The following is a 16,800-nucleotide window of genomic DNA, read 5'->3' on the forward strand; positions in this document are numbered from 1 at the left end:
CATCAATTTATACAGAGCAAAGAAAAAAAAAAAACAACATTCTCAGGCTTTGTTAGCACCTTTCCAAAACAAATGGTCTCATTTCTTATTTGGATTGTGCAGCATTAAATTATTGCTACTACTATTTACTACCAGCGCTCTGGTGGACACACAGTCATTTTCCTTGACAATTGCTCTATTAGATCTGTTGTGTGACAAAGATTAATATGTTTAATTTATTTTCCATAAAAGTTACGTTATATGACTCATTAACCAAAATGCTGAATTACACCTATAAAAGTACAAATGTGACAGCTGCAGCCTGTTCTCGGGTTTCTACATCATCTGTGTCAGTATTTTTCTGAAATCTGTGGATTGTAACAATTTCCTTTCTTTCAATCAGGGAGACACAATTGCATCCTGTGATTCCTATGGAACTTTGAAGCTCTGGGATGTGCGGAAGGTATCTGCGATGTTATCAGTTGATGCAGGACCTCACCCTGGAAATCAGGTGGCCTTTGACCCATCAGGTAAATACAAATGGGGCATCCCCACCCACTCCCACCTCTTCACGCCCCTCCCTGCCCACTTGGTGTAAGTAGCCAAGATCAATGCCCCCCCCCATGTTTTTTTTCTCTTTACCTATTGTTTTACACAATGATTTCCATCCACAACAGATGTTATATCGTCAATCTTTTTGATCTATCATTAAAAATAATACAGAATGTTGATGAAATTGTTTAAACTATTTGAAAGGAAATTTGGTTAAATAATGATTTACTATATGGTATTAAAGAAAGAAGAAAATATAATTAGTGGGTATTTTTTATAATTATGACCTAAGACCTTCCTGCATTGTGGATTTTCTGCGTTGCCATGGTTAGACTTTCCACAGTGAAGTCTCCCGTTGCTTAAACAGGCTACAGACCATAGGAAGTTGTAAATGACATCTGTTGGCAAAACAAGGAAACAAGATATATAGTCAGGGGTAAAGTGTGGGTGGACAATCCTTGCAACACATGGAACAAGCAAAAGGGCAGGACAGTGTGAAGACAACAAGAAGCTAAGTCTAAACCAGGGCATAGAAGTCTGTTAGGATTTATAGGGAACCTAATGTTCGCGCACTGAAATGATAAGTAAATAGCACATCTTGAAGACATAATCATTTCAGAAGGCCTAGGTAGTAGCATAACCACAAAGCATCAAATGATTTATCAAAAAGACTTGGAACAATTTGGCACTCTGAATTGGAAGGTACTGAAATATCAAGCATGAGTGTGGCACAAAAATATGTACAGATGGACCCCTACTTAAGAACACCCGACTTACAGACAACCCCTACTTACAACGGCCCTCTGGATGTTGGAAATTTACTGTACTTTAGCTCTAGACTACAATGATCAGCTCTAATAGTTATCAAATGTGTCTGTAATTAAACTTTATTGTTGATCCTGGTTCTTATGGCAACTCAGCATTTTTAAAATTCAAATGTCACAGACACTCAAAAAATTTTGACTGCAGCTTCTATTATAAAATATACAGTTCTAACTTAGCTACAAATTCACCTTGAGAACAAACCGGAAACTGCCTGTAAATATAAATTAATTATATGTATATATAATAAAATTATAATATAATAAATGTACATACAACTTAATTCCTTTAGGAGAAACCAAACCTACCACGGATCTACCTATTATGGTAGATTGGGTGGTAGGTGCCTCTATTGTATGTGAGGATAGTCCTTTTAAAGGTTAATCCTCACGTCCACTATATCTTTTGCAAACTTTTATTGCACTAATATGCTAATTTTCTGCAAAGCCGGAGTTATGTGCATGCGAACGTGGGCCCGCAGCGCTGCGGTCACTGCACTGAAGCTACTGCGCATGCGCAGAACTCCGACTATGCGGGTGAGGTAGTTGCACGCCAAAGATGTGCGGGTAGGAGGATCAAAGAGGCTAATGGTGCGTGGAGTAGCCGTACCGTGTAGCCTCAGCTCCGGCTAATCCATGCCCCAGTAGCCTCTTTAGTAAATTAGCATATTAAAATATAAAATATAAATAAAAGTTTGCAAAAGATATAGGGGACGTGAGGATTAGGCCTTAAAATGGCTATCCTCACGTACAATAGAGGCACCTACCACCCGATCTACCTTATTAGGTAGATCCGTGGTGGTAGGCTTCCTTTAAGAGTTAAAAGTAAAAACAAAGAATGTAAAAGTAGAACAGTTTCTATAAGAAGAAAGTGGGTCATGATGGTAGTGAAGGAAAGGATGTTCTTGCCTGTAAAGGTATCCATTGTGTCATTCTCCATCACATGTAGGTAAGTGGTCAAATTTGGGCAATAAACTCCTGTTTACCATACAGCATACTTATATTTTCATCATTTGTCAATCTACCTTGTTAGGATCTTTACTATTACATGCTTTACAGCTGAGAACATGTAACATAAAGTAAAGCCACAATCATATTAACCACTAGACCAGTGGTGGCGAACCTATTGCACGGGTGCCAGAGGCAGCACTCCAAGCTCTTTCTGTGGGCACCCGGGCTACCGCCCCAGCACACCAGGCAGGACTCAAAGAATTGTAGTTCCAAGCAAAGGAATGATAGGAGTGAGGGCCCTGTTTTCAATGATATTTTAAAGTGACTTTCTTGGCTACTTGGGACTGTAGGAAGAGGGAGAATGTGTAGACAGGGCCTAATTATCTCTTAGGGACTTCCTGCTTGCCCCATGATTTTTTGTGTACAGAGGGACACTAGAAAGAAGCTACAATTATGCAAATTTTCCCTCCTTCTTTCTACTGTGTTGGTGTCCTCAGGAGGCCCGGAAGATTGAACGTTGTTGAAGAACAGGGAGCAATAAGATACTGCTCTAATTTTGGTTGGCACCTCGCGATAAATGAAGGGGATTTGGGTTTGCAGTTTGGGCACTCGGCCGCTAAAAGGTTCGCCATCACTGCACTAGACAATCATGTGCAGAAATGGCGCATACTTTTCCTGAGCATAAAAAACATGCTGAAAGGAGATTCTGCTTGTCGAAGCTGATTCAAAGATAGAAAGGGGGCTGTCTTAGCCATTATGCACTGAATACTGACCCCCCTCATAAATGTTATCGACTTCCTGTGTCACAATCTGTATGTGCATTGAAACTGGAAACTCTAAAACCTCAACATCAATTAGTATTTACCACATAATCATTCACAATATTAGGTACAGGAGTGTTTATTAGCACAGTGTTTCCCCCTTTGGGAGCACTTGGATCACACAAACCAGTCCCTATGGTTCAAAATGTCATATAAGTATAAAAAGGTTGCAGGCTCCTTTAGGAAAATGTCCAACCTTGGCGACAATTGTGGCTTTGTTCATAGGTGTGGAAGTGGAAGAACAGCTCTTTCCCATCAGAGCAGTTTAACATCCATGAAGTCTGGCCACTTTCTGTGTGCTTTGTACATCCAAATGAATCTCCTGAATAAAATTGTCCCTAAGGTTAGACAGTGTCCTAAAAGACACTAGAGGCATTTTGTATTCATAGTGTTTCCGACAAAGTGAAACCCTTTAGCACCATGATGAACTTTCAACACAGCCTTTGGTTTCTAATAGTGTCTATATAGACTTATAGACATATGTGTATATAGTCTCATAGGGCTCAGCCCGTGAGCCCTCTCCATGCACCCACATCCAGCATGTGACGTAGTATTACGTCACATGTCGATAAGGGGTTAATGAAGTCAAGGAGGCGGAGACTTTAACACCAAAGTCAGCTTTCCCTGCCTTAGAACACCCGATTCACTGTAATTGATAGTCCAGCATCCTGGGATATTATTGACTAGGTCTCCTGAAGTCAGGCACATGATGTTGGTCACATCGGAGAAGGTGTTAAGAGGCAGGAAGAGCTTGACTTTGGTGTTAAACTTTCTGCCTCCCTGACTTTATACAACCAATTAACATCACTTCAAAGTTGATTTTCTGGATGATACCATCACGCTGGACCATGAATGAAACATGATCTGGAATCTGTTCAGCTCCTTGGCAACATACTGATAATATTTATTAGGTTCATCTCTGATTACTGGTTCTCTTTAAGCTCTTGAGGAGGGCATATACACAATTGAGGTTCCAGTTAATAAACATTAATAAACGTTTGATACCACACAATTTTATAGATTGATGCACGTTCCTAATTGCCTTTAAACTCCATACAACCACACACAAATGCAGAACAATGCATTTGATAAAAATATGAGTTCTCTTCCTGCTTAGAGCATTTCGAAAGCAAAATTTGGCTTCATGTCACAAATTCCTGTTGAGAAGGTTGTAATATTTGACCCGGCGGTTTTCAAACAGATATTGGGAATATAATAGACTCTTGAGGCTCTTTAGAATCAAGAAAATGGCTTCTTAAGCCAGCTGCCTGAATATTGTGAACCTTTGGTTATAAATCAGTGTCTGAACCTTGTATACTTGTGGTGTAACTGAACGCCAGCATATTTTTCATGCTCTTGTTTATTGCCTCTGGTAGTTAATGCACTTGGTTTCAATTTCATCATTGCATAGTGCTGATTAATATCACACTTCCCATGTCCCTAGTTTGCTGCTGGCTTCATGTGTGCGTGTAGTTAAAGAACAAACAACGCAATAAAAAGTGCATAATACATGTTGTAAATTTCCTTTCACCTATTATAATTACACGCCAAACAAGGCTGATATTTCAAAGTGTATCCATCAGACAATAACTACTAGTGACATTTTTGATGCAAACATTCCATAACTTTTTAATAAAAGGACAAATTGTTTATTTTGGTGACATAAAACACAGTTTATCTTGTAACTTTCTATATTGTAAGAGCTCATCTATTTTGGAGTATATATATGTATGTGTGTATGTCCACTAAAGGAATCTGCAACATAATGGGACACATTTACTTACCCAGTCCAGTTGCGATCCCGCAGCGCGTTGTCCGACAAGGATTCGAGTCTGCCGGGATCGGTCGTGCGCCCAATATCCAGCAGGTGTCGCTGCTGTGCCGAGGTCTGCCGGAGTTCACCTTCTTCTTCCTGGTGCATGTGAGTGCTTGATCTTGCGACACAAATAATTTTTTAAATTCCGCGTTTTTCCGAATCTGACAGCCACGCCCCCCAATTTCTGTCACGTGCAAGACGGTGCCAATACCCCACAATCCGATCGCGTGCGCCAAAAACCCGGGGCAATTCAGCACAAAACGGAAATATTCGGGAAACCCGACGAAAGTGCGGCGTTCGGACCCTTAGTAAATGAGCCCCTATGTTTACAATTACCACATTATGCACAGCCACTCTCTGTGTCTCAGAGAATGTCACAGACTATGTTTTGAGTCGAAATTTCCACCCCAGGCTTTCCAAAATCCACTTATTAACCACCATATACAGGAGCCGTGATTGGTTGCTATTTTGCCACAGATCATTAATATGAGCTCTGAGCTTTGATTAGTAACTATAGGCAATAAGGAATATGGATAGAGAGAGAGACAGATGGAGATAGATATAAAATATTTTTTGCTAACCCATTCTATTCTGTTAGAACTTAAAGCAGTTTTTTACTGTCCTGGGCAAACGCTGGGGGCTACAGCTAGTATTGTATAAAAGGCTTGGTGCACTAACCAACCATAAAGAAACCATCCACCAATGTAGAAAACTACAACATATGCTACCAGCAGCATTTATTAAAATGTATTTATTAAAACATACAGGCGAAAATCATAAAAAGGAGCTATTTGCATTGCTTTGCCCCAACACATTGAATATTTGTTGGTGCTAGTAACAAGGAGGGGTGGCGTGCAGACACTTTGGCCAGCCAGATTTAGTATAATGTGGAGTCGACTGCAGCTGAAATTAGTTTTGTAGAACTAACTTCTGGAGTGATGCACCAGAACTATTGAGGGTACTGTCACATGTGACGCATGTGTTTCAAATCACCTTGTTAAACGAAGAGAGATTTGCCTCATTAAACAGATATTAACGTTTGTGTTTCCAAACACAACTGTTAACGGCTGCGATAACACATATATTACCAAAATGTGTTCACACAATGTTAACACGTGTGTTAACACATGTGTTAACTCATACGTTAAAAGCCACGTGTGACAGCACCCTGATAATTTGGAGCTTTTTATAATTCTGTCTCTAGCTGAGCCAAAATTTCAGGCCAGTGCACAAAGTGCCAGTCGTAATAAATCGATCTCACTATTTTAAGGTTGGGCCAGCCTTTCTTGTGGATATAGATCAAGCATAATAGTATATTGATTGTATACTAATATACTATGGATATACATTAAGAATAGTAGATAAGGGTTTTCTTGGATGATTTGTTAACCCATTTAAGCTATACTTACCAACAGCTTAAAGGTCATTCAATTTTGTCCTTGTCGACCTGTGAACCAAAGTTCTGTGTCACGGACAACATTGCTGGGTATGGGACTCCATACATCATAGTGCTTTATGAAACAAGGAGTCACTGCTTTATCTTATGGTTTTATGTATATTACCTGGATGTGACAAAATAATTTCCCTCTTAGGGACCATAAATTTTATTTTATTCTATTCTAAACAGCAGAGCCCATTCTGTACACCTAGATACAATGTTGACACAACTGTTAAGTGAAGAAACAGTGACTCATAGATCACTATTATGTAAGGAGTCTCGGTGTTGTCGGTCCATGACACAGTATTTTGAATGGTCCAAGGTTCTCAGACTGTAAACGGCAACATGACACTGCCTTAAATCAGGACCCATGGTGTGTTCCAATAAATATGGGTGATCTAGCAGTTGTGTAACGTTGATCTGTTTTTCAGCCTCAGATTCTTCCTTGCCGAAACTCTGCTTTTAGTAAACATAACGTTCAAATTTAGAGCTATATTCTGCATGAATACACACAGTTTCTGGATTTTTTTGGAATAACTCTTAGCAGCCTCTCCATTGCAAGATATTGACTCCTATCAGATTTTCACTTTACACTATTTCCCCTTCTATAAGCTGTGAATGAAATTACATTTGAATATTTGTTTTAAATTTAATTTAAGATAAACATTGCAAATACTTATCTCAAGGGCTCACTGGAAAGCCTCTCCTCCAGAGCCAGTAATGCTCTGTTTGCTGTGGATACGAAACGAAAAATACACAGCAATTTAACTGCAGCTTCTATTAAAGGATTACCCCATTTATGAAATCAACCTTCTGAGATTAGAAGTGATAAATATCTTTTCAATTTTCTGCTGGCACCTTTATGTAGAATTACATTAAAATAGTCTGAAAAATACCTTAAGCGCCAATATGCAGTCCACATATTAGAATGAAGACCTTCTGTTAGGGAATAAAAATAGTAGATGCTCTATGAGCAGACCAAATGGTTGTCCTCTTTAAGGTGCCTAAAGGCATTGTTAGAACTGACTTCAGGTTTGGTAATAACCAATGTTGAGCTTATGTATTAATTTTATTTGTTTCTATTTGGGTATATCTAGTAGGTGCCTATAAAATAATATAGATCTCTACTTGTAAATGCATCTTCCCCTGGGTCTATTTTTCTTACATTGTATTATATACTTTACAAACAAGATAAGATACTTTACTCTTCCAGGGGATAGATGGGGTTTTAACCACTGGAACCTGTGAAAGAGGTTCTATGTTACCTAATGGAGAGGCAGTACTGTACTCAGATATCTTTGCAGTCAGATATGTCATTTGAAGCTGCTGGTTCCCAGTGCAAAATTTGTGCCGAGCCCCCAACTACAATGTGTTGTTTATAGCAGCAGTCTCCAACTGCCAGGCCATGGCCCAGCCATGGAACACCTGGTTCCAGCCCACAACTGAATGGTTGGGGACCACTGATATAACAATGTGAAACATAAATTAAAATACATACACCCCTTTCCCTATATCCCCAGAACAGTCTTCTTCTCTAAGGGAGCCTAGAAAAGGTATCCATTTTGTATGTTGACACCACTAAGATGGCCATTTTTATAAGTTAGAGGCTGGCTACAAAAATGTTCAGGGACAGCTGCTTTTAAGTAGTAGTCTATTGCTATAGGGATGACATATGAGATATTTCCCCTGGCAGAATCAAACCTACCTCCCCATTCTGCAAACCACATAAGGACAAAGGAAAACCAAGAAACTTATTTCCTGATTCTTCACCTTCAAAACCAAGGCAAATGGTGCCTAAGGAGAGAAGTTTTTCACATGATAACAGAATTATGGGGTGTTCCAGTGATAGATATATTCACAAATCAGAAGAACAGGCAGGTCAAAGAGTTCTATTCTCTGAACCCGAGAGGCCAACCATGGAGCCTGGACACATTGTCAGTGAGATGGGACTTGAGCCTCTTTTATGGCTTTTCTCTGGAAGCAATCTTTCCAAGGGTTCTAAAACAGATTTGTCAGGATCAGTCCAGAGTGATATTGAAAGCCTGCTTCTTTCCCAAATGTTCTCAATACGCGAGTTATCTATATCAGGCCCCTGGATACTAATGAAGACTCGCATCCATCTGTCCCAGGGCTCATCCACCTGTGGAAAAACTCCACTTGACACCCTGAAATTTGAGAGGCCTATCGTATCAAAGAAGGGGCTTTTTTTTTTTTACAAAAAAGGAAATTGGTAATATCTAAGAGCTATTTAAGGATTTGGAAAGAATTTTATGGGTTCTGTCAGAACTCAGAGATAGAACTGGATTACCATTGCATGGCTAATATAAATTAGACTTCGTACAATAGGGATTGGACAAAGGGTTGAAACCAGCTACCCTTAGTGTCCAAATTTCTGCCTTTAGTTCCCTATTTGGAAAATCCCCAGCCTCCCATCCCTGGGTAGTCAGGTTTATCAAGGCAGTTTATCGTATGTCTCCTTTTAGGAGATGCTCTGTTCCCCTATGTTAAAGGTACTCCAAAAAAAGTTGGTGCACTCCGTTGGAGCAGTGCAGGAAGTGTCAGATTCATGAAGAACACAATACAGACAGGTCTCAGTGAGCCAAATTCACCAGGCAGCCCCCTGATCTTCCCTGCACACGTTTTTCAAACATTGTAGGTTGGATGTGGCAAACGCACATGAGTTGTCTTTTGGGCGTAGGGTACCTTCCTTGGTGATCCCTTCCTTAATATATCTGTGTTATTCTCCCTGGTTGGGTGTTGACATGGTGAGAGCGTGAGAGCAGTAGATACTCACTGGTAATTTTGTTTCTTTGAACCACGACAGCACCCTGATGTTTCTCTCCCATTTAGTTGTGGTTTTCTCACCTCTTCTTATGGGCGTTGCAAAAAAAAAAAAAAAAAAACGCTCTAATCGTAAGTCTCATGCAGTCTCTGTAACCCACTTAAGGCGGAAGGAGCTACCGAGTTTTAAGTTCTGGGTTTCTTTTCCTTGGTGGCAGAACCTATCTCCGTTCGGTTGCTGTCGTGGCTTAAGGATACCAAATTACCGGTGAGTAATTACAGATTTTCTACCCAATTTATCTTGCATATCTAGTTTATTCTGTAAAATGTATTTTTGTAAAAGATTATCACCTTAGTCTGATGAAGTTACATTATAAATTATGGGTACATTGTATACCCAGAAACAAATAGCACATCTGTTGCCTGCATTAATTAATCCATCACACATCCAATGTCTCATTTAATCATTTTGGCTCTTCTTGCTCTCAGCCGATGGTCCTCACATTAATGGAAAGGACCATTCAGCTTAGAATGAGCTATTAAGTAAGTCTGGTGCCTCGCCAAGAACAATCTGTTTAGAGAGAGGTCCTTCAAATGGGATCAGTGTTTAGTGCCATTTAATGCATGTTAAGGGTTTGGTTCGGCTTTATGATATCTAAATATATATTTTTTATGTTGACCTGCAGTTCTAATAAGTGCTTTAAAATGTTCTTCAAATCTACAGTCCGCTCATATGTAATGTCCTCCTTTAGAATCCCACAGAGTTATATTGCCTTTCGTCTTCCATTCGATGTCTATTAGACTGACGTAAACAGCTGTGTGCAGAAATGGTAAAGGTCTCCACCCCATGGCATGCTGTCTTCTAATACACAGAAAATGCCTTGCTTTCTAAGCCAATCACTGATGAAATCACTGTATGCCTCAACATTTCCTATGTGAAAAAATATAAAAGCGAGTGGAGCACAGTGAGGCAATTTGGATACAAATTTAGGTAGGATTTGAATGTAGATTTACTGTATAGTAGTGGACTCCAAAAAAGAATTTTACCGGTGGGTCCACTCATAGGCCCCATGTTCAAAAGCACAAAGAGATATAGGAAAGTTTGTAATATATTTTTCAGAAAAAAATGGTCCCTTTACTATTCTCTTTCACTATGAAATTTCTTCTAAATCTGCCTTCCATTCTTAGAGGGATCCGATTACAGAATAATCTGTGGTAGGTGTAAAGTGAGAAATAACGGCACTGACACAGGCAGGAAGTTTCTATCTCTCCCGAGTGCTTTATTCATATCAATACAGGTACACTGTACTGTATATGACCCGCTGCTGCTCCTCGGTGGGAGAGTTAGATGAGAACCTTCCCCTCTACCTATTACATGCAGCCTATTGGAGATATCATGGCAGCTAGTCTACTCCCTTCAGCCTTGAGAAAATTAGATGGCTTTAAGATGTTAAAAAAAGGATTTTAATGGGCGCAGTCAAGAATTACTTTAGAATTTTTTTCACATTTCCATAGAATGGAATGTGCGATATTTTGAGATAACCAAAATTGTTGCGATTTTGTTTTGCCACTCAATCCGATGTACAAAAGTAAATGAATTGCGTTTAGCAATTTAAACATTTCTCTTTCCAATATAGGGGCAGCATTAAAGTGCAGTAACATGTGAAGACAGGCTAAAAGTTGTGACTAAGCTCATAAGTTGAGCATCTCATAGTCAATAATCTCTGGCCGAAAGTCTTGGTACACTTTAGTGCTTACTATTGCTTTCCTACAGTGTCACTACGTATTATTACTGTGACATTATTATTACAGCGATGCTGCACATGAGACATTTATCTTGTGTGCCGGTTTAATGTGCTTGACAAAATTATATGACTTGGCAAATTAAGGGTCCTTTTCATCAAATTGTGTGAAATCACGAGAGAGAATTTCCCTAGAATGAGAGTTATGTCTGGTTCCATCTGATTAGTTATGTGCAATTTCTACACCTTTCATGGTGGATACATATCTATGATATGTGTCTAAATTCAATCTACAGGTATTCTTATACAGTCTTGTGTATGTATATATATATATATATATATATATATATATATTGTACACGGTAACAGATTGGTTAAAATAATAATCCTTCAGCAATCAGTACAGGGTGTCTAAGAGGTAAACTTGACATTTTTATTAGATTATATAAGGCATATATGTCACTCAGTCATTCATGCTGTAACCTAATTGTTTTTGGCAGTTTTGTGACACAATACCATTGATACAGTCTTCTTTTTGTCTTAAACCACTTAAAGGAGTTTTTCCACTAAATAAGTGAGGCGCTGACCACACGATAGGGCTTAACTTCTCATCAGTGGGGGTTTCAATGATGGTATCTCCACAGATCACCATAAAAATGAACGGCGCAGTCTCACCATGTGTGACCCGCTGTTCCAGTTATCTCGGGGCGAGACCGGGTATTCAGCTGATATTGGGGGGGGGGGGGTCCCATCAATGAGACCCCCACTATCAGCAAGTTAGGCCCTATTCTGTGGATGGCGCTTAACTATCGTGGGAAGACCCCTTTAATTACCTGGTCCTTTTTAATTTTTGTATTTCCTTTTTCACTCGCCACCTTATAAAACCCATAACTTCTTATTTTGCTTTTACAGAGCTGTAAGAGGCCTTATTATCTTCAGGACAAATTGTGTGTCATAGTGGGAAAAAATCCAAATGCAGTACAATATATAAAAATACAGTATCTACAGCACGCCAAATAACGTATCTCCTTTATTCTTTGTGTCAGTACAGCCACATCGATACTGAATTTATTTTGTTTTTGTTTTGTTTCAATAACTTTAAAAAATCTTTTGTGTATGGTGTTATTCTTTTGCGTCACAAGCTGAAATTTTCATTCCTACCATTTTAGGGAATATACAAACTTTTGATAATTTATTATTTACTTTTTTATGTGTGATAAAATGATGTAAAAATGGGGATTCAAACATTTGGGCCTTTTTTTCTATTTACAGGGTTCACAGCAGGGAACAATCATTTTTATATTTTAATAGATTCTGGGACAAAACAACCCCCTAGCATGTTTTTTTTCATTTTCATTCTTGGGGAAGAGGGTGATTTTTAACTTTTTGGTCTCTGGTTTATTTGTCTTTTTACATTTCTTTATACTATTTTTTACTGCAATACAATATACTGCAATACTACAGTATTGCAAAATATTGGAAATTTGCTAGTCCTGGATAAGACCCTGCCTGTGATTTTGGGTTTTAGCAGCAGGTGTTTGCTGCGTAATGCAGCAAACAGCGACTTTGCATGGAGAGGTCTCAGCCAGCGAGACCTCTCTATACACCCTTATCTGCGCCATGACATTTAGATCTGTCTTGCATTGTTAAAGGGGTTAATCTGCTATAGAAAAAAGTATCTGGTGCAAGTCTCCCCTTCCATTTCAGGGTACACAGCCTGTAACCAATGTATATGTAGTGGTCTTTTCTGGTAAAAGAGGATTGTCCGAAACAAAAAAGTAGAAAGGTTTTTATATATTTTAAAATTCATCTCAACTCATTGACTTTAGATCAAAAACATCAAAACTACTCTTCAACTTGCATAAAAGCTGCACACCACTGATTTCCCCACTGTTGGACTAATAAAGGATTATCTTAATGCAAAGTCATAGTATTTTGTACAAATTAAATAAATGTAAAAAACAATATTCTACCACGATTTTTCCCCACTGTGGGACTAATAAAGGATTATCTTAATGCAAAGTCATAGTATTTTGTACAAATTAAATAAATGTAAAAAAACAATATTCTACCACGATTTTTGGTAACTGTACGATTATGGAACAGTTTGAGTACAGTGTGTAAATACACCCTTAACGTTTCTCAAGCATTATTTTTTTTTAGGCTGCTGGTTGGTAAATTAACAGACTTGGACTGGTCTTGGAGCATTACTGTAGATCAAACACTGGTTTGGCCAAAATATGTCTCTCCTTATCCTCTTAAACTGCACATGTGTTTAGTTTGGAGAATGGGGATAACCACACTCCCATATCAGACAGCAGCTTTTCTCCAGAAGGATTAGGCAACGTTAACATCCAACAGTCCTGCTCCTAGCTTCCCCACCATCTGCAGCTGAGAAGTTGGGAGAACCCAATATACAATCGGTTGGTGGCTGATTGACGCAAAATTGCCAAGTTTAGCTGACGTTTATCTAATATGCATGGCATGGTTTACACTTGTTTTTTCCTCAAATGCAAACAACTGGTGAAAATTTAGAACTCCTTCAGACCATCAAGTTTATTAAAGAAAGACACTGACACTGGTTTTCCATTGGAATTGTCCCATCTTCTGATGTAGCTGTTTGTACTTATGGGTGGGGAGGATAATGTAATGTTGTGTATTAAATTAGTTTGCTTCCAAAATTGCTACTGGGATTTAGAACAAATGTTTACACGGCACTAAGCAAATAACTATTTGCTACGCACTTTTATGATTCTCACTGTTTCTAATGGAAACCAACATGGTAAATATAAAAATGTATTAATTGTCACTCATCCCTTGACGAATTGATAAATAGGGCCATGAGGGAAGAAGCCTTTTAATGGCAATATCTAGTGATGACGTAAATGGGAGTGCTGTTGATGTGCCTAAAGACATGTTTCAGACCCGCGTCTCTGATATTGAAATAGTTTTTCTGTTCCTTTGCGCGTGTTGACAGAATGATGTGAATCCTCATTTACTGAGGCCTAGAATTAATTAACTCTTGCTTTGAACATTTTTTTTCCTAACTGTTGTTTAATAAAAGGGAGAGTTCCTGTCGCTTGCTTTGAAAGTTGCAGCACTGCATCTGAAGCCTGGCTTAAATACAAGTGTTTAATCTTCTAATTAGTTCCCTCCTGTCGGCAATCAGTTAGATGCTGAGCATCCTTGAAGGTCAGTTTGTCCTTCCTTCACTGAATCTCTTAAAGAGCCTATACTTGGCCAGCATTAGTACCTGGAGAGTTGCCTGCTCAGATATTCAGCCATTCGGACTTATAGCTCACATTTTGGAAGTTAATGTGAGCGGAGAGTCTGGACACTGGAGGTCACTGGCACGGGGATTATTTCTTTACATATGTATACAGCTGGTTCTCGTTCAGCTCACTAAATTCAGCCGCTTTATGCAGTTTCTGCCAAATGTCCTTGAAATGGAAAAAACTTTGTGGTTGTATTACAATTGATGGGACTGGATGTTGGCATCAGAATTTTAGACTCTAATTCAGAATATCATTTTTCTACATTTTTAAATTGCTTTATTAAATATATCAGATTTTTGGCCCAATGTTTCAGAATAACAATGATCAGTGTCCAATCGAGAGACTGCAAAGCAGCCGTATGTTTCTAGGCCATGCTCTTTTCTAAATCATTGTATATTGCTGCTCATTCCTTTGTGTTCTACATATTAGAAAATGACATTACAGACATCTGGAGAGTGTTCTGTATTTATGGATCAACATGGACACGACAAGATTGATTCCAACTGATTGGGAAACAGAATATCAATGAGACAAATATTTTAGTGCAATAATGGGGACCATTTCAGGTCTTGACCTCTATGTGGTACCAGTAGGTTAATGTAATTGGCAGAAAAGTGATTTAAGGAAGTCTGATACAAAAACAAAAAGACTCCCTTGCAAAAAATGGTTCTATTAATTGAATGCAGGGGAACAGTCAAAACATAACATCGTCTGATTTGTCATTTCAGGCCTATAGTAGTATACAATATTACAGGTAGAGAGTCAGAACATAACATGTTGAGGTATATGGAGCTACATATGGCCATTTAAGTATCTTCCCATTGATGTAAAATACAGCAGAGACATTAGAACACATTGTACATTCAGAATATAAAATAACAAATCAAAGAGTCTGTCCAGGGAAATAAAGTCATTTAAAGCAACTTTCAAGGAAAATGTTCGCATTTAAGAATAAAACACAAAAAATGGGGGAGAGGGGGTAAGGGGCCTACAGGTTAATCGTAGTTCTCCAGGATCACGCTAGACCCAGTGGTCAAGCTGATTCAATTACATGTTCAATTCAATGTTATACAGCATTTCAATATGCTTCCTTTATCAATTTGTCAGTGCTCTCTAGATCTCTGCTTGCTGTCCTGCTATTGGAAGTTTTTATGTTTACATCCAGAGGACATAAATCTCTGGTCACACAGGTGCACAGCTCGTTATGACACAGCTCTGATTACTCTCTATGATACTAATGAGCCCTGCTCCTATGTGACCATGGTCAGACTTATGTCCACTGGAAGTTAACATAGAAGCTTTCTATAGAATGACAGCAAGCAGAGATCTAGAGAACAGTGAAAAATTGATACAGAAAGTATATTGGAAAATTTTGTAACTTTTTATTGTACAAACAATAAAATTAATTTGCAGAAATGGGAACACCCCTTTAAGCCATGGCCCCCTAAGTATGCTATTAAGTGGTTTGGTGAGAGTCTTTCCACACATAGCTTTCCTGGTTACAAACATTCTGTTATTCTAGAAAATTCTGTTTCATCTTTATGAAAATAAGCTTCTTGGTGCACAATATCTGACAGTATAGACTGTGCATGGTCACAGTGCGCAGAGCACACCATGTAACTGAGCAGTGCCACAAATTATAGACTAGGTCCTATTTCTGCCGCTATTTACAGCAAACTTCCTCCTGTTTACATCCCATTTGTGCACACTTATTTGTGAAATTAAATGGGATTATCAGTGCTTAAGCTTCATTCACATGACCATTGTGGGGACGTATATATATATATATATATGGCTGCAAGCTTGCTGTCGTATATACGTACCCATAAACAGCTATAGGCTCCCGGCTGCGGTACGGTGCTGCATCGTACACGGAGAAAAGATAGAGCATGTGTTTCCCTGTGGAGAGGGGAGGGGTGCGCAGCGTTCACCTCCTCTTCTACAGTGCGGGTCCCATATCCCCGCCTGGCTATACTGTATTTTGCTACTGTCGCTGGAATATATTTATACCTGCATGTCTATAATTTCTTTTACCTAAACATGTTTTATTTATAGTGGAATCACAAATGATATCTCTACACTCTGGAGACTACATTTAGGACTTTTTAATTGTACCTACATTATATAGTAAAATAAATGAACTGTGCCAGCCATCTCTCCCCAGATCTAAAACGCCCAATTAACTGGCTGCGAACGTTCCCCGTGTCATTCCTTTGAATTGATTAAAGGCACAATTCATTCTGCGAGGAGATGTCTGCTTGCGGCTGAAGGATTGATCCCTGACCTTTTCCAAACTCTGAGAAGAACGTTCATTACGATTGTCACAAATTCCACAGTAATGCAACCTGTAAATTCCTCTCAAAGGGAATATTCTAAAGCCGTGGGCCCAGACTAAGGCCCAAAATACGCCGGATTGTTGGAGTCTTGAAATCTTTTTTATTCATTTCAGTTTCCTTCTTATTATTTTCCTGGTTATACTGTAACTCCACACATAAATTGGTATTTGGTAATAACATTAAATGTCCAGACCTACTTGATTTAGAGTGTTATGTTGGGTTTAGGGTAGAGCCACACACGTCATCATCTACGTGCTGTAACTAATGGCTGTAGCAGTTTAAACTTAA

The 16,800-nt window shown here is 38.8% G+C and overlaps 1 protein-coding gene across 3 annotated transcripts in view; it reads left to right on the top strand.

Annotated features, from left to right (window-relative positions):
* SPAG16 (sperm associated antigen 16) overlaps nucleotides 1-16,800 on the top strand; it is a 666,704-nt gene that overhangs the window by 481,148 nt on the left and 168,756 nt on the right. For 2 of the 3 annotated variants that reach the window (XM_072121363.1, XM_072121365.1), the window contains exon 15: nucleotides 383-509. In XM_072121363.1, the coding sequence (XP_071977464.1) occupies nucleotides 383-509 (127 nt within the window). Of the gene's footprint in view, nucleotides 1-382; nucleotides 510-16,340; nucleotides 16,409-16,800 lie in introns of those variants that run through there. The other variant, XM_072121364.1, reaches the window with a different exon arrangement.

Source organism: Engystomops pustulosus, chromosome 8 (genome assembly GCF_040894005.1).
Source record: "Engystomops pustulosus chromosome 8, aEngPut4.maternal, whole genome shotgun sequence".
NCBI lineage: Eukaryota > Metazoa > Chordata > Amphibia > Anura > Leptodactylidae > Engystomops > Engystomops pustulosus.